Here is a 25803-nt window from a genome sequence, read left to right as displayed (position 1 = left end):
CGTGGGAAAATGAGATCCGAAAGAGAAAGAGTGGAGCGCAAGCGCCCTTGCTGCCGTACGGTGGAAGTTTTCCTTTTCTGTCAAGCGTTTCAAACTGGTGCCGGAATCTTTTCCCTTTCTCTCTTTCTCTCTCTGTGTTGTGTTTTACACTTGAGCGCTGGGCGAGAGCGTGAGCGACCGCTCAAGTTGGATTCAGATTGAACCGGTTTGAAAGGACTTCCAACTACCAGCTGCTGGTACCATCCGCTTCGCCACAGAACATCAGCCCGGATGATGTAACAGATCACGCCGCGTACGGAGAGGCGGACGGTCTTATATGTGTGTGGCACTCACTGCTCCCACAATTAGGCGGCGATCGTCGAGCTGAGCGACCGCAGGGAAAACTCTTTTTTCCAAACCCGGACATCTAACAAACCCAGACAGACGGCAAAATCATCACGGGCCTGTTTTCCCGTGACACGGGAAAACCCATCCCTTGGTTGTGTTAGCGCGCGATCACTAACGAAACTCACCTGTCTTGTGACAGTGATGTGTTTCGGTTCCACGGTGGGAAAATGCCACATATTCGGGCAACACAGTTTGAAATTGAAAATTGATGTTAAAATCAAATCTTCCAGACAGTGGAAAAGTCGCCTACGGAGTGCCGCACTTAGCGACAGTTAGCGAGACACCTTTACAAAGCTGTTCCAAATCTTGCACTTCGGTCACACTCGTGTGCCCTTCTACTCCCTGTCCCCGGCTCGGTAATTGACCGACTTAAAACGCGCTCAATTTTTCAAAATCCTAGCCGCGTCGGATGGAGACAGCGCACCACGGCTTGTCTGTTGCTCGTGCCTTTTGTCCCGTTGTTGTGAACGAGCCGATCGGTTTGACGTTCTTCATCTTCTCGCCCTCAAAACCTATGCTCTAAATATTCCTAGATATTGCACCGCGGCGTTCCTGCCACCACACGCTGCCTTTCTGGGTTCGGGATCTTCCAACCAAAAAAAATCGACAATCTTGTTGCGTGCCCGCTCGCACAACAACAAGCGAAGCATGAGGACAACAACATCACACACGACGACGGTGTGCTTCAAAGTACGCTGTCGAATATATTTATAACCGTGATATAAGTTCGTTTGGGTTTGTCTCGGATTTGTCGGTTTCGGTCATACGTCTGGTTCTCGCTCCCCGATGATGGGGTCACATTCGTCCAACGTTCACGCATGGGTTACGAATTGTGTTTTGTGACCAGCGGTACCCCCCGTAGGTGGTGGTAGCAACCGTATTCATGCGATTAATCAAATGCAACTGTCAGGAATTACGATTCGTAAAGACTGCGACAACAAGGCCTATTTTTATTCGGCATGATCTGTGGTTTGGGCAGATTTGAAGACGATTTGTGCAGAGTCAATACAGAAGGTTTTAGATTTTCTGTAAAATCATATCAATTTTTGAAGTTCATTGAAGTTGTGTTGGAAAGTGTTACATAATTTTTTGAAAAGCATATAAATTACTGAAAACTGTATAAAAATTTTAAAAATGTTTTGTTTGTTTGCGATGTTCTATGTGAATCTTCCTCTAATATTTCCTCATAATTAACAAATTACAATGTTACAGAAACCAAACTGCAGCGAAATTGAATTCCGGTGGTCAAAGATATACTACCCCCCGTTCGCATACGCCCCCAGGTTCGGTGTATGTTCCTGCTGGTTAACGGTGTGCTGGTGTAACTTTCCCTTATATTCTGGAGACTGCAATTAATTACTGCTGTAATTAAATTGTGTGCAGTTTGCACACATTCTCCTTCGGGTACGGGCAGGTCACACCAGCCAACCACCCGGCCAACATGGAAACGCACACACAGACACACGGTCCCACGGTTCGGTTCTGAATTCACCGGGAACCAATTGCCCGCAACGTTTGTTGAAGGCAGAGGTCAATCAATATCCGACTATCGACGGTGTGCCCTCTGAGAGGAGGAACCTGAAGAGAACCTTTTGTTGCTGACTTGAAGCTCACGCACACGCACACTCACACCACCACACAAGAATACACACACGCAAATGCACAGTCCAATAGCCTTGCACGCAATCGTATCGATTTTGCGATGTTCCCGAACGCCAGAAGGAACAGTTGGTTAACATGATTTTCCACCATTAACCGGTTCGCGGATGAGAAGGGGGCAAAAGAGGCTTGTGGCGAGTTGAAACTGTTGTGCTCAAGCCGTGTGTACCCGAATTGCATGGATTTTGATGCGAAGGGATTGCAATTGGTATGACATAATGTTGGAATTTTAATGAAATTGTTACCATTGTCGAGCTGTTAGGGTCGAAAGGGCGCAAATCGTGCACCCAAACGGGGCGATTCTTTTGTTCTTATCTAAATGAGTTGTATTTTTTTGTTTTGTGCAACGAATGACATCATTGGGTTCTTTGGTCGGTGTACAGCAAGCAAAAAAGCGAAAGCCATCTTAACCTTATCACAATGCTTCGGATTTTTGTTTCAGCGAGAAATCCACCCGAAAAAAAAACAACCCCGGCTATTAAAAAAGAAAATTTTACCAGCCGTGCCCGGCGGATGCCCGTCGTAAGTAGATCGTCGAAAACGGAAATTATGTAACAGTAACGATCCGGCATTTTGCACCGGGTCCGCGGGTGAAAGAGTTTATTTTTGTTTCACTCAACCGCTGCTTTGTCTAGTGGACAGCGCAATAATATGCAAGCGGAGCGCACTTAAAAAAGACAGGAAGAAGCGAGAGAGCGCGAGGCAAATAAAAGACCCGTGGTCTTTATGGGAAGATAAAGAACGATCGAATGACCATTCCGTACAACTGTGTACATCCTTTTTTTTTTGTTGTGTTTGCTTAACTCTCGACGAAGTTCGGTGGGTCTTGTTTAGTGTGTTTGGGTGGGAAATTGTGGGAATGCACGGTCGGCAATCAGTGGCACTCACTTTGCGTTGCTGAAAGTGCAGGACCAATCGCACCAGTGGAGAAGAAACGAAGAAGCACGGGACGAACAACGAATCCGCCGGTCCATTTATCGCCCAGGGCCATCTGGCATTTTGTTTCGATCGATTATTTAGCGTTATTCACTGGGGCACGACCGATTCTTGCAATCGGGGAGAGCCGTAGAGGGGCAGCGAAGGGTAGAGAAGGAGAGGATTCTGTTAAGTATTGGAATTGTGCACCGTTGAGATCCATTTTCTTCCACGGGTCGCTTACATTTTCCCTTCGAGGAACCGACCAAAACGAAGCTCTTGGATGTGTAGTGCTGTGCCTTTGCTGCCAATGCCACCGCCAACCGATCGGAACGAGTTTTCGCACGTTCAGTGATCGTAAACAGCCGACGGATTGAAGGAATCCGGTCACTGGAAGTAGAATAAAATTCTACTTTTCTTACTCTTCGAAGTAAAATAAAACGATTCCACCCAACCAGGGGAGACGACGGGTCAATAATCGCCGCGAATGATGGGTTGGAATAAAACGGACATTAAAAAAAAACAACAACAACAAAACTCCCCAATGCAATTGAGGCCGGGCCCGGCAGTCCAACCAGATCCATCTGCCAATTAACCAGACGAAACCGAATCGTCTTTCGCGTCCGGCATCCCGTTACCGGGGTCTGAAGGATGGGAAACTTGAGCTATATTTATTTTGTTGGCGCTTGTGCGAATGCAGTGTTTATAAAACAATTATCGAGGAAAGCAAAGGTTAGCGATGGCAAAGGGGGAGTTAATGGTAGTTGGGGAGCGATCGAACCGATAGAATAGATTTCAAAACGACAACACAATCTCTCGCGCATAGTCAAACATTCACGTGCCTTGATTAGACGACTTTTCTATGTAAACAATTCTGGAATATATGCAGAATCGATCTTCGGTCTGTGTTGTGTGTTGATATTGAAGAAAATTTCTTATTTTTAAGTAAAAAACGAAATATTCTTATATTTGGTTTATCATATCGATCTTTTAGGGTCACTCATCTTTTGTTACAGGGGTGTCTAACACAAATGTTTGTGATATTTATTCAAAAATATTTTTTTGGAACCATAATGTTTTTCACATTAACATAGGTTTACCCCTGGAGACCTTGGGTTCATTGTTAAGTTAATGTGTGTCGCACATTCGTCTGACAACCCCTGCCAATGCGTACAAGAGGACAGACTTGACATCCAGCTGACGATGCAACATCACTCAATGGTACACAATTAGCTCAATCTTAAATCTAACAGATGTGACAGGCTAACCCCTAAAGCGATGTGGACAGAAAGTGTAGAACCACCATTTATATTCTCTCTCTGTCTCTCTCTCTCACACACACACACTTTCTCCCTCTTTCGCCTTTTCTTTTTTCGTTCCCTCATCTACCCGTAGTTAGTCAAACCGACCGCACACATCCATCCGGTGAATGGATTGAAAATTTAAAATTCAAATTAAGCAACTTTTCTACACCCATTCATCGCCTGCGCGTTTGCGTGTCCCGTAGATGCTTGCGGCCGTGTTGCGGTAGCGGCAGCAAATTAAGGTGTTGTAGAAAATGGGATTGACACAACAAAAAAGTGGAATAATTTTCTCTTCACTGCACATAATCACACCAGCACGATGGAGCGCCCGCTTCAAAACGTGTCCTATCACAAAAATCAATCTTATAAAAAATAGAAAGAAAACATCGGAAAAGAAGGAAAGGACAAAGCACACCACGTGTCCATCGAAAAAGTGTTTTTTTTATCCTTTTCCTACATTTTTCCGTCTGAAATGGATAAATCCACTTTCCTTGCTAAATGAATTAGAAGATCTATAGCACAACCTCACTCGCAAACGACGGCAAGCATTATGAGTTGCGGAGCATAAGTTTGTTTGCTGATCCTGTAAGTGTTGCGTAAAAGTTTAGTTCTGGCCGCGGACGGTGTCGTGCTGTGATGCTGCGGTATGAGATGTAATCAATCAATTTTCTACTGGTTTACTGTTGCATTTTGATGCTTACATTTCACTAAACCAAACGGACAACATTCCCATATCTTAGTGGCATGGAAATCGTGGAAGGCATGGAAATCGTTTCATGATAAACTTTTCTCGTGCTTAAGCTACCTTTCCTGCATCGGTGGAATAGTTTTGAGTTAGTTCGCGACAATATTTCTGTTTCTTCTTCTATCTCTTTTCTTTTGGTCCCTTTACCGCGCGCTCAACATCATCCGGACCAGCAAACTCCCCGTCGACTACTTGGTTCAAGCGTAATATAAACGCCAGAACAGCCGACCGAGCCGGTATGACTTGTGCTAAAGCGTTGATACCTTCACTCACGTTTTGGGACGAAAAGGGTCCAGCGGAAAGCATCGCGGAAACGGTGCCAGATCAGCATCGTGTCATCGTGAAAACAATGGAGGCCGCCCACCAAGTAAAGATTTTGCACTTCGATGGAGACGCCCAGTCTTTCACTCAAGCGACGTGAATAACACAACCCCACAACGTAAGGCAAGGTATTGGAATGGAAATCGCTGGAGTCGGCTCCTCAACATCCTCCCAATGCTCACACTTGATCGGGTTATCCTATTATCACAGAACTGCTTACTCATGGGTATTGTTGTGTGTCCTTCGGTTTTCACTTGAGCGTAAGATGATGAGCGCCCGGCAGGGAGTGCAACAAGGAAAGCGTATGGAAAACTTTGCTCCAAACATTGTTTTCATCGGTTGCATATTCTCCATCTTCCAATGCTAGGGAAGAAAAGCGTATTTTATTCTCCCACTTGTAAATTTGTTTCCTGACCACGCGCAGCAAGTTTTTTTTCCCTGTGCGAGAAGTAGTGACTCGTGAATATGTCAACACACCAAGGTACAGATACAACCCTTGCTCATGTACACGGTCACATTCAGACACACAGACAAAAGGAACTGGTTCTGACAGCTTCACATTTATTACATCGTACCAACCATGCCATTCTCATGTTTTCCCCCGACTTCGAGGAGGTGCGACACAAGGTACCCACACAGGTCGGGGGCTTTAGACTGTGCAATCAGCGTTTCGAAGCGACCGAAAACCATACTCCCGCAACACCAACTACACTGTGTGTATGTGTGTGTGATGTGGCTGTTATATGAATTGGGGTTTGTTTTTTTTTTTTTTGCTAGAGTTAGTTAAAACTTTCCACCCACTATTTTCTGAGATAGTTTTGCGGCGCGTCTTTTTCCCCGGAAAAGGGGTGAGCGGGAAAGAGCAAGACAAAACCAGGCTTAAGATATGAATTCCTTACCGATCTGTGTGTAAATGTGCATGTGTATGTTGGCCACTGTTGCCACCGGATGCCCTTTTTCCTGACTTTTCGAACTCCTCCGTTACATTTCACCGGAAAAGCGAAACATAAAGGAAGAAAGGGCTGGGACTTCAATCTGAGCAATGCTTTAATGCTGACGGGAGGAATATTGAAGAAGCTGGGACGTGTTAGAGAGAGGCCGGGAAGTCATCAGGTGCGATAAAAGTTTGTTGGAGGCCACGGAACGAAGAACGCTTTTGTCGGCGCAGAACGGAATGGGTTTGGGCAGAATGTTGCTCTCCGTTGTGTATATGAATTCCTACGAATGGCTATGGGGATCGAAAGTGTTCCCCCACCTGCCAAACGAAGAATAGCTGAATTCGTGCAGAATCTCTTCAAACGGCGCGGAAAGGGAAAGGGTCGGTTATGGCTGCGGGTTGGTTACATAATTTGCTAACTTGTACCCTTTCCCGGCGGGCCTCATGTGTCTGGAAGAGTCGTGCGATGGCACCCTGTTGCAGAAAGAGAACAGTGCGCAATACAATACAATTGTATAACTCTTTTACCGAGAAGAACCATTTCATTTGTGTGTTGTGGTTGCGAAATGGCATGCATCGTGAAGTTTGCAATGGAACTTGGTTCGAACTCTGGTTGAGGTTTTTAACTGTGGGCCAAAAGTTAGGACTATTTCGCCTCTACAGATTATCCCACACCCTCTATCCCCATAATAAAATATTGTAACAAATAAATTCTCAGACTCCATTTTACGCCACATCTTCGTTTGCTTGCGATCGCTTTGAATAGTAATTAGTGAAGTCGAATAATAAATACGCGGTTTCGTGAGGTTGCGAAATGTACGAATCGCGTTTTATGTTTCGAAATGTTTTCATTAACGTGTAGCCCCTCACCCCAGGGATCACCCATGGAGTCATTGAATGGAGGGAGGAAAATACTCGAAATTCATCTCATGTTACGTGCCACGGCCTCATGTTTCATTAACGTCACATCACGCTAACGCTACAATCGTTACAATCCGCTAGAAATATTTCCCTCATAAATGCACTAATCGATCAAGTTTCGCTCACGTTTAGTTTCATTTTTTGTTGGTTCCCTCCTTTCGACGGAACAATTTATTATATATATATATAGCTCATATTAAATTTATGATTGCTCCGAAATTTGTTCCATTTCTTACGGGTGTGTTTCAAATGTTATAATTGAAGATGAAATTTCGTTTGAATTGTTTGTCCACTCGGTGTGATTCGGTCCCAATGTTTATAAAACCATCCATTTTGTATAATGTGCCCTACCTACGCTGATCTGAAGCTTGTGATTACTTATATTCCTACTTTTACCAATGGCTGCTTCCGTCATGATCCACACTGTCACCCACGGTTATCTTGTGGATAAAACAAAAATAAACAATACAAACGATAAACAAACGCGGGACTAAAAAAAAACAAACCGACACCACCACAACAACAAAGGTGCACACAAGCGGGATCTGAACAATCTGTACCAAGTGATCTATTACGGTGACTCGCAGGTCGAGGTCGGCAAACCGTTCTCGATCTCGTGCATCATCAGCATCGCCAATCCGGTCGAGTGGCACAAGGACGGTGAACCGATCCGGAAGCATAGCAACATCCGTCACGGCAAGGATGAGCATAGTTACATCGAAAGTGAGATGGGCATCGCAGGTAATGGGGACACGTAACTAGCAGACACACACACACACAAACACAAATTCATCTCCGACTCATCGCTACACTCTTCGCACACGAGCGGCCATAGAGTAGTGCGTTGGCTAAAGATTGTTTCAAGACACGCAGGGGACACTCAGGCAAAAGGCGAATAGGTTTAACACGTCGGAATAAGACGGAAGAATTGGAGCATTTTTAGAAGTCTTAAATCATAAAAATTTATTACAAATACACAATTGTAAATCTTTTGCACACCTTTCTCACTCGGTCATCAGTCGTACCGGATCGTTTAGTATTGTTTTTAGAATATTCATTTCTCTATACCTACCGTACCACAGCCAAACTTCACAAACTAATTGAACATATCCGTAATACCACGGTGTCAGCGGAACGTGTGTGATGGACATCGACAGTAAAATGTCTGCATACGAAACCAAAAAATCGCTTACCTTCCCACGCACTGACAATGTACCGAATACAAGTTCTATACTGCTGTAAAGATGCTGACCATTGTCTATGTCTAGCTGTCAAAAATATAGCAAACATTAGCAGAAAACCCACGAATATATTGATGAACGCGTCCAAAACTGACCAGGCGTCTCCATTCGCACGTTCCGAAAATGACACCTCGCACCCAGAGCTCTAGGTTTGAGGTTTGAAAAAGACTTGCCACGGCTGTTGCCACGTGGCATTAGTTTATTTTTCTACACAAAATGTTCATCTCGATTCCGAGAAGCGCTTTGCTCAGCGTGACACGCGTCCACATTTTTGAAAACGGTCGTTTGAGTATAAAAACACTTAGTCGTAGTTTGCATGCTAGAAGTTTCATTCGTCTAGTGGGAGGAAGGTGTCAAAATAACTGCCAGGGAATTCATCTCAATAGTAGAATTGTTAGCAAATTGGACAATAGTGTAGATAGGCCGTATACAGCTGAAACGTTCCTTTTTACACGCGTTATACTTGCTTGTCTAGCACACACACAGAGAGAGAGAAAAGGTCAGGATATATCTCACGCGCTAGAATATCGCCCATCAGTTGTGATAGTGTTGCCATTTCATACCGTAGCCAGATATCGTTTACTCCACAGAAGAGAGTAAACAAAAAACAAAGGGTCAATCAAATTTGATCGAGTGTTTTGTCTCTTACATATCATCTCGGCTGCCGCGCAATGTAGGAAATCGGGACAAAATAGAAGCATCGATCAGCGTACAACGGGCACTGCCGAAACATCAGGGCAAGTACCAGTGCAACGCACTGTATAAAAACTACCACCAGCTGTACGTCTACCGAAATGGAACGCTACTGGGCCACAATAGTGGTGCATCTTCCGCTACAGGCACAGGATCGTCACGTAATGGTGAAAAGCATCGTGAGGATGTGCCGCTAATGTTGAGCACGGTGAAGTCAACGCTCGTTGCTCCATTATTGGTAGAGCATCACCATTTTACAACGGCCGTAGCATTAGCGCCTGGCCCTGCCATTATAGACGAAGAGTTCCCCGGTGGATCCTCAGAGCGTGGACACGAACGGGACCGGGAGTCACAGAAATCTTCCGCCCACAGTCCACACCATCATCGACAGCAGGCGGCCGTGGGCCATCGGCACCATACAGGTAGTACGGCGGATAAGAAACTAACTCTGCAGCAGCAGCACACCACAGCCCCGGGCAAGGACGATTCCAAGCGCTTCGTAAGTCAAAAGACCACGGTAGAGCAGGACTCTCTACTGCCGGACGAGGTACTTGAACAAACTGTGGAAGATTTGGAAGATTATTCCCCGGTGATGCATACCGATAAGTCTGCTCCTGTTGGTAAGCCGAAGCATTCCACCACCGGTAGAATGCAACCACCACCACCACTAATGGAAACGGGTGACGATGAGGACGAGGAACCGTTGCCCGATGGAACACAGGACATAATTAATCTCGATACGTCAGCCGGGGCGGAAAACATTGAGGACCTCGTTGAACCGGATACCGAAATTGTTATCGAAAGCAAGGCGATCTCGCTGGAGGACGATAACATCGATAGGTTGATCCAGAACAAGAGTGATATTAACGGCATTATTCTGGTGGACAGCTTGGAGGAGTTAACGCCGCACAAGAAGCCACCCAACGAGGACAGCACTGCCCTAATACTATCCCCCACGGACGGTACTGTGATGAGAGTCGGCGGGAATGTCTCCGCCAGTCACCAAGGGTTTCCAGTGGCCGCTATCGGCAGCACCATTGCATCGATGGCAGGTTCCACCGGGATTCAACAGGCCGTACCAAAGGAGGAGAGCATTATCGTCCTCACTACCAACCCCAGCTCATCTACCGTTGCACCACCACCGGTGGGAGTAGATCAGGATAGTACGGTCCACCATCATCATCACCATCATCACGAACATCACACTACCACAACCACAGCAAAAGTGACAACCACTCCAACAGCAGCTACTACTACTACTACTACCACCACCATCACTACTACTTCTACCGCTAGCATCACCACTAGAACAGCGACGGTGGCAACACCACTCACTACCACTGCTGCCGGTGAGGATACAAGAATTTATCTCTCCCCAAAAAAGTTATTGTTTTCATTTTGGGGCGACAAACGAACCATTTTTAAAAGAAAGAGAGGAAAATTGGACAACAAATTGAAACTGGTCCCCGTTACAAAACAAAAAAAAACTATGCCCGTATCGTTCAAAAATGGTTCTTCGCTAAGCGAATGTATAGAGCATTTTGGTAATAGTGCGTGCTAGCAACAACAAAACGTTCTTTTTTTACTGCTATCGGTTCCATTTCGTGAGCTGCCATGAATGCTTGCTTTTGGTTGTTCTGTTTTGTTTTTCTACCTTCATCCATCTAACGTCGTTGGGAAGTGAAAAAAAGGCGACATAAGTAAGGAAGTCGACCCCAAAAGCTGATCAGTTCACGTTGCATACCTGATGTTGCTGTCCTGTGGATGTGGGGAAACCTTTTTTTTCAATAATCTGCAACTCCTGCTGTCGTTGTTACGCGCCCCATGTTATGCTTGAGCCAACATTTGATCGTCTGTTACTGTTTCGATAGGCATCTAGCAAAGAGACTGTTTAGTGTTAGTTGTTTTTAAGGTTAAATATACTTTACATGCTAGTAAATCCCATTTCCCCAATCACACTGTTATGTATGTGGTGTGGTAGATCCCTTAAAAGCATCTTTTCGCTGAGAGTGCCTCAATTAAATTCACGCTCATCGATCTGTTTTATAATAATTTAGAGTATTATTTGTTTCTTTGATGTACATTTATTCAATTTGTTCTGTTCGTATCATAACACTGTTCTGTTGGTTCTGCTGTACGAGTCCTGACGAATAGCTTAGCATCGGCTATTCTGTGTGCGTTTAATGATGATGATGTTCTTATGGGTGCGGTTCCTATTCACTCTATATACGCTTGGAATGATGTTTAAAAGCTTTTCTGTTGTTACTGTGCCATGTTTGTTATGCATCGAATAGCATTCGTACCCCAAACAAAACCCCCATTACCCTAACGTCTAAAAGACAAACACACATTTCTCCAAAAGGATATGGCTCGTAATCATCCAAAGGCGCATCATAATGGGATAGGGCCAGAAAATGAACCTCTCCTCCCCCTCCACACAAGGTGCACATAACGAGCTGGAAACTTGGTTGATTTGTATTCATTGCAAGCTATCCTAATTTTTATTATTGCTTTTTGCATTTTGAGACACATTCCCTGTTTTGCTTAATTTCCCGCTCCGAACCATTTCATTTTAAGCAATGCTGAAATGGTGGCTGAAAGGAAAGCAAATCCCTTTTCAGTGGCTAAAAATCACGGGACTGTATTCATCGCAATTTGTTTGAAATGGCTATTCCCCTTTTTTTTTTGGAAATTACCAGTTCTTCTTTCCGCCCGTTCAAATGAAAAATAATGTTACCATTTAAGCTATACAATTTTTCTCAATCATTGCGTTGCTGTTTGTCTTTTATTAAATGTTTTTTTTTTGTTGTTTATGCTTTACTTTTCTTGCACCTCAATTTGCGTAATCAATGTAATTTGAGCAGATTTAATAACTTTTTTTACAACCATTTCTCATGATTTTGCGACATTATAGTACGAACTACTTTCCCAAACGATTGAGATAATTCTTGTACTCTAAGCTGCTGCTTGCGTATTTATTATAATAATATGCACAAACATGCATACTGCTAAATAGTAAATCGATTGTATTAAGGCTAGTAAACGTATATGTTTAGCTTTTTAAATTTAAATGAAATGAAATAAACTCTATTTACTTTTTTCTCTTTTTTCTCATGATTGTTTAATTTTTTTGGTTGAGAAACACAAAACAAACAATATTTATTTCCAGTTACCTTCTTTCTCTTCGTTTTAATGTCTTTGTTTGTTTCCCCCCCACTGAAAACTTCCCATAAGCTTACAGCTTGGTACGTTTCCTCTTAACTTATTTACGCTTGTCTTTTATTTGGTTAACATTTGTTTAATGAAATTTTCCCCCCCAAACTGTGTACACCGCCCAATGAAAAGCATCCTGACGGATCGCAAGTTATGAGCGGCGATGGCTTTCGCTGAACAGGTTTATTCGCTTTCGGGCACATATTCATCAGGTTCCGGAAAATGACAATTTTCCGGCCCGTGAATCAATTTGTGTGTTCATTAGCATACAGCACTATCAACACAGACACGCGCGCGCGCATACCGCGAAGACTCCACGTTACGATGGGGGGGGATTGTTTCTTGAGGCAGCATGTTACCCTCACCTGATTGCAGCGCGAGCTACGTGCACTCGGTTATTTGTTGTCCTCAGGACTCGACATTACGGTGAGGTACAGTGGCGCTGACATGCTGGGTCTTTTCGATGTCCCACCTTAAACAGCCCTCTGGGGGGGTTGGAAGGAGACACTACACTGGAACAAGAGACGACAAATGCGACGGATAACACACGCACCGTTCCGTCCCCAAACCCTTTCCCAGAACTATCGCTTGTTCGCATCCGCAACCACACAACCCACGGTCGTACCTGTTGAATCGGCAAAGCGGCAAAATCAAAGCAGTGTCAGGCAATCCTTATTCCTGTACGGTGTGCCTTCCGTTTTGCGAAACCGGCTTGACTGTGCCTTTGCGCCCGCGTGAAGCATTAGCATAATTAGGTCAGCACACGCGCGCACTCCCTCGTGCAACACGCGAAAGTCAGAGCGAACACAAACACGAGTTTGCGAGCTTTTCTGCCAAGAGGCCTCATAATTATTGGACCCCAGGTATGCATATAACTCGCGTTTTATTCAACACGCGTCTTCCGGACGTATTGCAAAAGTGGGGGAAGCAAACGTAAAAAAAATAACTAAATGAACACCGACATGAAGGGCAAATGCACGCACTTTAAAGGCTGAAGAATGTTATAGGCCGTTTAAGAAAAGGAACTAGCGTGCCTGTAGGTCGCAACTTGTTCCTCTGCCGGTTGCATGGTAGCGCTATGCTCACATTAGTTCCTTTCCGGCGATTTAATTAAGCCCCTAGTGTGTGTGTGGTGCACTTCAGAACACTCCAACTCCGGAACGTGTCAAAGTGATCGATGAAGTGCGGAAAACGTAATCGTTTATGAGTGTGTATGCACAATGTATGCACGGATTGCATGTAGTTAATATTATTTAAATGATTTTCTGCCCTCCGAAATGTGCTCATTTACGAAACTTTTATGTGCCATGTTGCAGTTGAGGATACGGGTTTGGAGATCTTTTGTTTCAAATAACACCATGGAGAGGCAGCGAACCGGTTTAGGTTTCACGTTGAGCTGAAGAATGCTTTTTAAACAGCACCGCCAAGAGAGCATCCTTGAAATACCTTTACAATGTGCGAAAAACAATCCGAAATGAGCCGATGTATTAGACAAAGAAAGACATAAAAAAACCATTGACGTACCATTGTACACTACGAACTGAAAAACGTTAGAAGTAAAGAATTCGCCCTCCTCGCCGCCCACAATGGAGGTCAAATTTGACTCCCCCTTTCGGTGGGTGTTACAAAAGGCACCCACTAATAAACGACCGTTTTGGTTGATGTGCATCATGCGGAACATAAACGGTGCGGTACCGATCTTCACCCACGCGGCCTCACAAATAAACACACACACACACACCCACGGCGTTCTACACCAAAACTTTACCGGTAAATAGCTCGCGAGTTCGACGTGAACAATTTTTCACGTTTTACACAATGTTTCGACGGCCGCAACATCTGGCACTGTTTGAAACGGTCAGCACCACCATGTGTGTGTGCACAGTAAGTCGGGCGTGCGACGAACCAGTTGGTACCGTTTGGGTTTTCTTTGAAGTTTGGGCAAGAAGAAATGGACGTTTGATGAGCGGAGAACAAGGCCAGGCCAGAGACACGGCAAACGAAAGGAAACACGATCTTTAACTGCCACGAGTTTGAGTTGATAGCGTGGGCGAAAGGAGTTTTCAAAGACATTCGTCTGCAACGTTTTGTTAGTATCGAATGAAGCGATCGATAGTTACGAGCTCGAGAAATAAATTCCTATGCAAAATGTATTGTAAAACAAAACTTGTTCTACTTGCCTCAAAACACTAGTTTTAGTTGCATAATATACTTGTTAACCCTAACTTTGGTTAAAAAAACCTCACACTAGGATCGAATAGAGAGTCCCATAAGGCCACAAACGAATATTTTTCGTTGAGTTAAATGATAAGACAAAAATCTTATATTGCTATACTAAAACATAATTTTGCAAAGTGAATGGCATACATTCAGGGGATTTCATTATTTTAAAATGCTAATACGAATATGGATCAACATAGATAGCAAAATATACACTGCATATGCATTTTTTGTCTGTTTTTTGTGCTGCGTTTTCTTCGGAGGGGATGTAATTAACAGCTCCATTTCACTACTCTTTACACATTCCGATTGACCCCCAGCACATCGGACAACATTCGTAATGGTGTACAGTAAACACCAACGCAGGCGTAACCGATATCCCCTTTTAATTGTTTGATTTGTAAAGTTACACTCACCTGCTGTTGTTAGGTTTGGCTCGGAGTGAACGAACGTCCATCAGAACCTCGCTTCATGTCCTCGAGAAATAACAGTGTAAACTTGTCACCTTCCATTTCAGCCGCTTTTGGTTGTTACACCGTCCATAACCGATCGCACTATCGAAATGGCCAAGCGAACCAGTGAGAAGCGTCCACCGCTTGATAGAATGCAAATATTTACCAACTGCCTCTATCCGATACGTTCCGATACTAAACCCGCTCTCATTTCGCTATCGTGCTAGGGAATCTATGAAAAAGCGCTGTTTTTATTGGGCGTTGCACCGTAACACTCCGTTATTGTGCTGCATCTGTGCTCGTCCTACGGAGCTTATGAAACTACTCATTTAGGGCCTTAAATTGTGTGGTTATTTTTAATTTCCATTAGCTATACATACACCCGTAACGTATCTCAAAAATTGGTCAATATTAAACAAGGTGCCTCTAGTCCTGCTTTCGGTCAGGTCAGGTTCTGCCTGATAATCTGCTTGCTGTACGAGGAGAAGCTCAAAGCTATGAAGAGGCAACTCGGTTTGGGGCTGTTAACTCCAAAACTGAGGGAAATGTTCGTTATGAGATTATAAAAGTTGTTCCTACACCGTTAAAATCTCACCTTTTTCGTTCTTTTTACCAAAGGATCTACAGGCTAATGCTGTTCTGTTTTAGGGCGGATTGGATTGCCTTGCAATAGCCGGAACGCACACAGCAACACACCTTAACCTGTGCAGCTTGCTTCCTACGGTTTTTGGTCCGGCAATTCACACTGATCCGCCGGTGTTTAGTGCCGATGAAAATCAAGCCAAAATTCAGCATCATCTCAACCTTCCTGCCTTTGCATCCCTTCACTCGCCGCTGCTTCCATCATCCAGCTACTCCGCACGCAGCTAGGGAGTGTAAACAACGGCAAATTAAATATTTATTAATTTTATAAATATCAGACAGGCAGAACCAGCACACTCGTTTCATCTGCTATACACAACCTACACCGTCCCGGGCGGGGTTTAGATTTCCCCCCCCCCCCCCCCCCACCCCTTTCGTTCGGTCTTGTTTGGGTGTATGTGTGTGTGTACCGCTTGTACGCTGGCTATTGAGCAGGCCCAGGCAGGTTCCGAGTAGCCGAGTTGGATAGATAGAAGCCGTTCGGTATCTTTCGACGCGCGGCGCATGAAATTAAAAGCCAGATGACTGCGGTTTTCATTAAATAATCATGGCATTTCTGGTTTTCACCAACACCCGCCCACCCCCAGACCTCCAGAGCCGGTGGCAAAGGGGGAAAGGGCAGGAGAATGTTGAACCGGAAGGAGATAGCTCTGTGGTTGGTGTGCCGAACACTCTTATTTAGCTAAGCTATCTATGTCCACAGCTCTATCTCATTCTGTTTCCTTCACCATGTGAAGCATTCCTGGATGTTTATGGTAGATGTTAGCAGTGTACTAAACTAACCTTAAGGGTGAAGAGAAGCTGTGTGCGTGTGTGTGTATTTTTTATTGTCCACTTTTCCACACAAACGAGCGCAGTCGTCTCAGGAGCCGCAATGATGCCGCCAAGTGTGTCTAGTGTAGAAGGAGGACAGGTTAACTCATCCAAAGAACACGGTGGATCAGTCATATAACGAAGATGGAATGGAACAGGTGCGCGCTTAGTTTGCTTTAGCATCTCCAAATATATCCCCGGCCCGTCCCCAGGGGGTGTACCTACTCCCCGTCGTTTGCATCAGGGAGAGCTCGGTTCCAAACATCCAAGACAGTAGGAAAACCTTTTACACTCATCCTTCTGCTTCTCCATCTCGCGGCGCGCAATACCTTTTGGCATGCGACACCGGCTGCGTTTTCTTCCATAATGGAACCTTCCACCGCCTGCTTCGAATCTCCAACATGACCAACAACCCAACCTTTTCTGCTTGCTTTCCCATCGTGTGGAAGCGTACGAAATTATGACGACTCAATTCGGGCGAGTGAGAATTTCACCCCGAACAGATATTATTATCCTCTGCTTATACTGGTTGGCGTTCTCTTTAAAGCGGTTTGGAGATGTTTTACGTTGGAATCCGAAACGGGTAGTTTGCGGGAGGGAGTTTGGGGGTTTGGAGTAACGCGTAAGAACGTGTGTTAGATAGGCTAGAGATAGACATTTTAGTACGCTCGATTAAACCAGTTGATTAAGAAAAACGACTCGTTAAAATCGTTTATTTAAGTTTAGCTTTTATTGTTTCTCTAGACTTGAGTGATATAAACTAGTCCGATCGTAAAGTATTTCTTACTCGATGTTGCTAAGGTTACTTTTTTCCTTCTCCGTGTTTCTACGATGTACTCCTTATGCCTTAAGCAGCTTTGCTTTTTTCCGTATTTTATATTGATCTTTTCCTTTTCTTTATTTTAAACCTGTTACTTTATCTATCAATCACATTTCTTCTCCCAATAGTTCTCGATGCCATTTCCTCAACTCTTTTATCTCTTTTTCCCCCCCTTATAGATACTTCTTTTTCGCTTGTTTCGTCGTTTTTTTTTTCAATTCAATTTTTCCATTCACTTTAACAAATTTACTCTTTCAACCGTTACAACCATGTTTCCTGTTGTAGCACCAGAACTTACTTTTTAACTCCGTTATCGCTTTTCCTTTTCACTTCTCGTGCTCTGTTTCTGTACCGCATACGAACCCTTTTTAATGCTTGTCCGTAAACTAGCGCAGAAAAAATCGATTATGCCAATGGTTAATAACTTTCATTTTATCCTTCCGTCCGTTTCTCTTTTCCTTTTTTCTTCCAGATGTTCTGCTGCCTAACTATGACCATGCCAGCACTAGTTTAAAAATATTCGATATCGCAAAATCAGTCACGCTCGGTTGTAACATTACACAGGAAGGAAATTTTGATTTAAGTTGGTAAGTTTTCCATGGTGTGATATGTCTTCTATCGTGTTTTATTGTATATTGATCTTTTAAAAAAATTATACAAATCATTTTCGTCGATTTTTCCATCGAGGATATTGACCCAAATCTCTAGCGATTGTGTACTCCTTCACGAAATGAACTGCCACCATATGACGCGCGAATTCATTGAGATTTTCCGTCCTCTTCGCTCCTCCTGCTCGATATAATTTTCCAGCGAAATATTCAATTTTTATAGGCGATGTCGAAAGTGTTTTTATCGATCGGTATAAAAATAATCAAACGGTGGTTGTGTTTGTTTGTTTCTGCTTTCTTTTGCACGAGTGGCGATTAATTCACGATGTTGACGAATCATTTATGAAACCCATAATCCTGTACCGCCGATTGGTAGTTTTTTTGTTGTGTTGTTTGTTTGTTCAAACTACTTATGTTACCCCAGATAAATGAGATCCCCCGTGCCTCTATGTCGACACTTCCATAATCTCATATATCTGGGGTCTATTCGAGGTCATTGGATCCCTTTTGTTTTTTTTTCTGTCAGAAGAAACCTTCACCATTAATATTTATCACAAGCCTCTTCTTTGCGTTTTTCTACTCCTTGTTTAAGAAGAAAAAAAGGGAACGAATTGAGTTTTTTTCTCATTCATTTTTGCTCAATTCTCTCTGTCCGTCGGACTGTGGTTACCCTCATTTGTCGCGTTTCTGTCTCTACAGTTATGCTCTTCATCCTGCCATTCATTTCGTTTTGTCAAATTATCGATTTTTCATTCCGAAAGGATACGTTGTCGGCGCCCAGTGTTCATGCCATGAAAAACGGATGATTCTTGCACAAATCTCCGCCTGCGAAGAGATGAAGGGTGACCTTGCTTAGACGACTAAGTGCGGTGTGCAGTGAACTAAAGCAACATTTTTAAAATTAGTTAATTACGTTTTAAATATTTTGTGCTGGTATTAAACCATTATAATTACATTGTTATTTTGGTAAATGCGTGACAAACTGCATCAAGATTCTTGCGTCAGTATAACTACTAGGCGCCTCCATCACTGTTAGGGAAATTAGTTGCTGAACCATTTTTGTGTGTATACATTTTATAGCCAGATTTCTCAATCACACAAACGAAGAAACACAAACCCTCATAAAAATACAAACCCCTGCACATTGAAGACAACGAAAAACAATACTCTTGCAAAATAAACATCTCATTAACACTCTGCTACATAGTCCGCAGAAAAAAAGCGCTTACGTCAGTGATGATGGTGAGAAAGGATATGAAGAGACAAACCGGTTGAAGGGAAAGAAGCGGGGAAAAAACCCAACCGCTTAAAGGATGAATGATTTTTCTTCGCACGAATGGCTTCTGACATTATGTTCTCAGGGCTTTACGGTACAGGGGGACTGGAGCAAAAACATGGCTAGCAGTGGGAGTGGTGCGATACTCCCAAAACGGTTGTAAGAACAACTTTTGACCTAAATACTGCCAACGCCACCGTCGCTTTGTGCGGCAGAGGAAATACGAGACACGATGACGCATTATTCGAGTGTTCGTTTCATGTGTTACTCTACGCTTCTAAGACACGCGCTGGTGCTGAGTTTCGTGCTTGTAATTGTTCGATACTTTTGGTAGGAATGGGCTAGTTAGTCGGTACGTTGGGACATAAAGCAAAAGTCGATCAATTTATTCGTAGGAGGCCTACGTTACAAACGGCAAAATTGACAAAACTTGCTGTTCGCGCGAGTTGTTGAGCTACTTGCTGTGCTAATTCGGTCGGTAAGCTTAGCTAAGACACGCGACGATGACGTACTTGTCGTAGATTTTATAGAAAAAAGACAAAAGTAAGATAAGCAACCCGAGAATTGACGTAAAGATGTCGCACGAGAATCTGATACAGTTGGGGAAAAGATTCTCACGTTCTTCATTCGATTGTCTACAACATCGGACCGCATTGGTCGCAAAGTTCCGTTCCCATCATACCAATTTGCTAATGTAACTTTATTTTTCTTCTCTTTAGGGCAAAAGACGGTAAGAATGTAAGTGAGGTCGAATCGCTGAAAGATCGCTTTAAGCTACTGCCGGCGGAGCGAAAGCTCATCATCAGTCGGGCATTGGAAACCGATGCCGGACAGTACACGTGTAGCGTACCACAATTGGGTGTATCTAAAAATTTTAACGTAGTTGGTAAGCATCTCTCAATCGCAATCACAAACATTGATGGCGCGAATTAATTCATTTTTATCACCTTTTCAGCTAATGTTGTTGTTAAATTTGAAAGCACAGAAATAGGCAAAACTAACATAGTGGAGGGAGAACGGTTGACGCTCCACTGTATAGCTTTCGGAACGGATCCTAAAATTACTTGGATAGTTGGTGAGTATGAAATAATTTTTAACTAGTCAAAGAAATGCGCGACAAGAGCAAAGTGGTAGAATGAAGGGAAAACTCTAATCAGCGCATAATAGAAATTATTGATCTATTGGAAGTATTCTTCATTCAAAGTGTAAGGAACGCCGGTCTGCACCAACCACAACCATCCAGCGCGCGGATGTTATTGGAATGAAAATGTTCCTCTCTCCCAAGCAACTGTCAGGATGGTCGGGTATTTAAAAAAACACTCGGAGAAGCCTATGTTCTGTTTCACCTTGAAAGCATGATATTTTCGCTATTTTTAAGCTGGAGAAAAGCGACAAAAAGTGCCCACTTTTTTCGTTACGTTCACGAGAGCACGACGCAACTCCTTTGCTGCATTAAAACGTATGCTATAGATTCATTCGTTGGCGATGTTGTTGTTGCGGACATGATTGTATGTAATGGAGAAGAAAGCGTCCACATCGTTCTTTGGCAACAATATCGGTCAGAATCGGTGCAAAGAGGCTGGCCGGGAGCGACAGGCAAAGAGCCACTAGGACGAAAATATCCCAACGGGTCTATTAATAGCGACGAACAATATATCTGCCCCGCTCATAAGTATTATCAGCTTAATTTAAAATTTATTTTTAATACCCATTCGTCGGTGTCCGTAGTGTCACCCTACGAGAGATTCGTTGGAGTGTGTATATGTGTTTGGGGAGAGTTTTGTTTTTCTTCTCATCCTTTTCCATTCTTTAGTGTTCCACATTTGCATAGACTACAATCGGTCTCCCTAGTTGGTAAATAGGGCAAATTCTTGTCTCCCGTCCTTGAATCACTGTTTTGAGTTTATCTAACAAATTAAATGGGATTTTAAGTACATTAGTGTTCGATGATCAAGTTCGCAAGACGTAAACCATTTTTAATGTATTGATTTCTTTGTCGTTAGAAATAATAATCCCGTTTGCTAGTAGAATAAACGATTCTCACGAATGGACAGATTCGATTAGCATTAATCAATTGAGTAAACAAACAAAATTGTTACGGTTGTTCAGTAACCCCGAGGCGTTATTCTTGAATATGTTTGTCCTTCTGTCATGGACGACTTAAGATGATTGACGTGCTCACACACGTATCCACACATTTGTCGGGAACCAGAGTTGATCGCATCAGCGTTCGTTTAATGTCATTATAAATTGGAAATGGTCAGCATGGGCATGATAGCCACAAGGTTTTTGAGGTGGTATCTGCCTTGACCAAACTCAATATGTCTGCTAGTATTCCATTCAGAAGTAAATCTTGCTAGCCGGTTGGAACACGACAAGAAGGCAAAATTAATCAACCACAAACCAACCAGAACGAAGTTTTGTTTATGGTAAACGGTAATTTAAACTACATCTGCAAACTACCACACAGCTACGTAGCGTTTGTTGAATGTAAACATTGATATGCACATTGCATACACCGGTTGTTTTCGTATAAATATTTATTATGAACCTGTCCGGATGTAGTGTGTTGTCATGTTGTACGTTTGGCAATGTCCTAATTGTGGAGCTCGGCATTGTGGTTTGTATCGCATTACTACTATTTATATCGTTCGGGTGCAGTTTTATTGAGCAACGATTATAACAATACCGTCAATAGCAGTAATGAGCACAAGAAATAAAATTAACGTAACTTCTTAGTAACGTCTCGATCTCTCTGGCTACCGGGAACGTTCGTGGTACCTCTCCCGGCACTTGGAATGTATGAATGTAAAGGAAGGAAACATTTGCGTGATTTAAGACCGACTGCTCCACTAACACTCCGAGCACTTTTACGGTATCACGCAATGTTTCAGGCATAAAATGAATGGCTTAACCAGTGCTGGTTTACTCGGCGGAAGCGGATGTTCGATATGTAGTGGAACGAAGCTTAGAATTATCACAACCAGATGCTTTTACCGAGGTGTCTGGTAGGGCTATTGTTGCTTCTGTTTAGGTATCTCTCGACTGATTCTTCATGGCGGTTGTTTTAAAATAATCCCTCCTCCCCGTAAACAGTAGTGCCTGTCTTCTTTTCTGACTGATTCCACCAACGACGGTACGCTGGAAAGAGAAAATTAAACTAAGCCTAAGGCTTCGGTGGTCCATTCCACTCCCCAAAGTCACCCAGCTCAATCGTTCCGCAGAGTAAGAGCAAATCGATCGATCCCCCCTTTACCCGAGCGTCTCGGGAGTCTCTTCTTCCGTTCACTGCAAAGAAGCGGGTCTCGTTATACTGCTGCAAACACTTCAGCACACCTTTTTTCCGGACGATAGCAGTTTTCACCCACACGCCTACGGCCACACAGTTGGACGCGTTGGACACGCGACTACAGTAAAAGTCCAAAACTTTAACTTAGCATAACTTAACTTGAACATAACAATTATACATAACAAGGTACTTTTAATGGAATGAATTACATCAACTAGTTCGAAGCAACTAATCACCAGATGGAACCGGTTGAAAACCTATAGAAAATATTTTTACTATAAATTTCAAACCTACGAAATGTATAAATTAAGGAGCTAACAGATCTCATTACCGGCAAGACGTTTTTTTTACCAAGACAAATTTTAATTCCGATATTTTGCCCCAACCGCACCAATGTGCATTGGCGAGGGCATGGGCAAAGACAGGCAATGAACAAACTTTCCCGTCGTTCGCTTCCTACCCACTCTCCACCGCGTTTTGCTTCTCTCCCGTACAAAGGTCTAAAGCTCTAATGGACTTTTGTTTCTCTTTCCGGTTCCGCCGTTCCTTGGCCTTGCGAGTGGAAGAAACATCGGTGACGGCCAGCAGCCGTATACCGAACCGTTCATCGCACTCGTGTTTTCCCCCAGCGTCGAAAGCCATCGAGTACAAAAGTGTTGCACTCATAGTGACTCGCGAGTAAATCGCTCGGCCCTTCGGGCGCTTGCCTAGGACCACTTCTTGTCGTCCGTGTCACACTCATTCACTCGTGTGATTCCAGCATTACGTGACTAGCAGCTAGACAAGTGTGCAATCTTTCCATAATCCCTCTGCGTTTCGACAGTTCCACCGCTGGTGTACTGGTTGAGGTGCGTCTTGTTTGAAGACGCAACATAATATGGGTGATATTCCAGAACCATCATCACCACCACGAAACATGCTTCACTGCAGCGACGATGTGAATCAAGAAATAATTCATGTATTAGGAATCGAAGGCTTGTTACATGCTAATATTTGTTCAATTTAAAACTTTTTGTTATACGCGTTTAGGAGAAGAATTGGCAGAGCGGGTAAATCTTAGATCATCCGGAAGCGATTTCTTTATTGGGACTGACTTTTATTTCATTCATGCCGATTTTTTGAAGAAGCGATGATGACGAATATCCATTCAATGTTTGAAGAAATTATACCCATAGCGTAACGATACTTATTTATCTTACCTTCTCCATTGTAGGCAACAATACTTACAACGCGTCGTCAGATCACATCGTGCTGGAGACGGACGAAAGGGGCGTAGAGAACGCTAAGCTTATCATCGATAGCATAAAGCTAAACGACTATGCAGATTACACCTGTGAGGCGCGAAATAATGCCTCCGATTTCACGGGCAAACCGGCACAGGTTATGATTACCGTTAGGGTTAGAGGTAAATAGCGTGACTCCGCTTGTGCTCAACACTCCCCAACTGACGTGTGTTTCTAATGATTTCAGGAAAATACGCCGCACTTTACGTTTTCTTGGGTATTATTGTGGAAGTTGTTTTACTGTGTGCGATTATTTTAATATGCGAAAAAAGACGTAACAAGACAGAGATCGAGGAAAGTGATACCGACCAGAGTCCCGACCAGTAAGTATACGTTTGCTTCACACGGTTTGCGTTTTTTCGATCCCCCTGTTTTCTCCCTTTCGCCTCTAGCAATGTTATGGTTTAACGCCAAACATCATAGGCACACACTGGTTAGTGTGTCTGACACGGCGCAGTGTGTCTAATCAAATGTTTGGTATTGCTTTATTTCGTTTTCAGTTGATTTTGTTCCAGTTGTATCCCTCGTATTTTGTCGGCTTAGGTAGTGGCTTTTCCTCTGTATATTGCGTGTTTGATTTTATTGTTTCCATTTAAACCAACTAGCGGTTTGTAACTTATGTTTGTGGTATTGTAGGTTTTAGTGTGTAGTAATTGTCGTGTAACATAATTACGTCACAGTCACAATCACAGTCACAATCCACCACCACCACCACCACAACAGTTCCATAGTTCAGCATTCGTGTTCATCTTTGGGTCAATTTTGAAATGAACGGTATAGTCAGTTAAATGAGGCAATTACTTACTACTGTCTAGATTCATTTTCATTTAACAATGCTTCTACGGTAGAGTCGGTGCTTTATAGCTCGCAACGCGCATTCGTTCTAATCTTTTCGACAACTCATACTTACAAACTAATCAATTGATTTTGTGATAATAATTGAGTGATATTTTTCAATTAACAAACGTGTGTCTTAGTGATTTGTACAATCGTGGCGGTACTAATAATCACCTACCAACTTAGGAACAAAATTCAACGTGTACGCTATCCCCGCTATTAACGCCTCTACAACATGCAAACCGTTGTAATTTGCAAAATTTCTTGCCGTCTATTGTTGTCGTCTCCCTTAAGTAACGATTCTTGCCTAACCGAAGCAACCTTCTTTTTTCTTTCTTTCTCTCTTCTATTTCCCGCTTTGCAGAAACAAGAACGGCTACCACGGTAATGAATCCGAGCTACGCCAAAGAAAGTAAAGCCTAGAGCAAAAAAGGTAGCCTGCGCGTGCGTGCGTGTACATTTCGCGCATGGTTGTTTTTTATCCTAAAAGCGTAAGAGCCCAATCCGAGTGGGTTGGTTGTTTTGGTACCGTTTGACAATCTCGAAATGAAGATTGTCGTCCCCTTTTCACCGGTGTAATATTTTTCTTCCTTTTAAAAACATTTTTGTCTCGCGTGAGATAACCGTAACCAAACGTAAAGAAACACGATTAACCTGTACACGACCATATTCGCACACCGTGCGACAGCCGCAGCAGTTTCTTTTTCCCTATCCAGCGTACACCGAGTTAGATTTTTTTTGTAGGCTATCAGTTACTTTCCACGCTTGGCTATCCTGTGCTCGCCACCTTGTGCACTTTAATGTTGCCAAAATACTGTCCAACCTGCAAACTGTTCTAATCGTATTCTAATTTAAAGTCTTCGCATCTAGCCATTCCTGTTTTTGGCTTTTCTATGGTGCGAAGGCTCATGCAAAACAGTACCAATTATGCATCTGCTTTGAACTTATGGAATTCGTTTTATCGCAAAACAATAGCTGAAGGGATGTTACGCTTTGAAACACGGAACAAATTTTCTAAACTACAGAACAACAATTGCATTGCGCAGAGCAGAGCAGAGCAAAGAGAGGACATCGTTCCTCCGATGAATTAATCGATATGGAGATTATGAAAATATTTTTTTTATAGTTTAGTTCATGCGTATTTCTTTTCTCGTTCTCTTTCGGCGTGTTGTTTTGTTTATCAACTTTCATTTATAGTAAGCAATTAGACGCAGATGAGTAGATAGC

The 25803-nt window shown here is 43.3% G+C and overlaps 1 protein-coding gene across 1 annotated transcript in view; it reads left to right on the top strand.

Annotated features, from left to right (window-relative positions):
* The window catches only part of LOC128711420 (uncharacterized), a 44406-nt gene extending 19357 nt beyond the window's left edge, over window positions 1–25049 (top strand). The window contains exons 2-9 of the mRNA XM_053806291.1: window positions 7714–7930; window positions 9108–10472; window positions 17756–17870; window positions 19887–20053; window positions 20123–20242; window positions 23670–23861; window positions 23927–24062; window positions 24941–25049. Coding sequence (XP_053662266.1) covers window positions 7714–7930; window positions 9108–10472; window positions 17756–17870; window positions 19887–20053; window positions 20123–20242; window positions 23670–23861; window positions 23927–24062; window positions 24941–24992 — 2364 coding nt within the window. The 3' untranslated portion in view covers window positions 24993–25049. The remainder of the gene's footprint in view (window positions 1–7713; window positions 7931–9107; window positions 10473–17755; window positions 17871–19886; window positions 20054–20122; window positions 20243–23669; window positions 23862–23926; window positions 24063–24940) is intronic.
* Window positions 25050–25803: the final 754 nt, after the last annotated feature.

This window comes from Anopheles marshallii, chromosome 3 (assembly GCF_943734725.1).
Source record: "Anopheles marshallii chromosome 3, idAnoMarsDA_429_01, whole genome shotgun sequence".
Lineage (NCBI taxonomy): Eukaryota > Metazoa > Arthropoda > Insecta > Diptera > Culicidae > Anopheles > Anopheles marshallii.
This window is presented reverse-complemented; position numbering and strand designations above follow the sequence as displayed.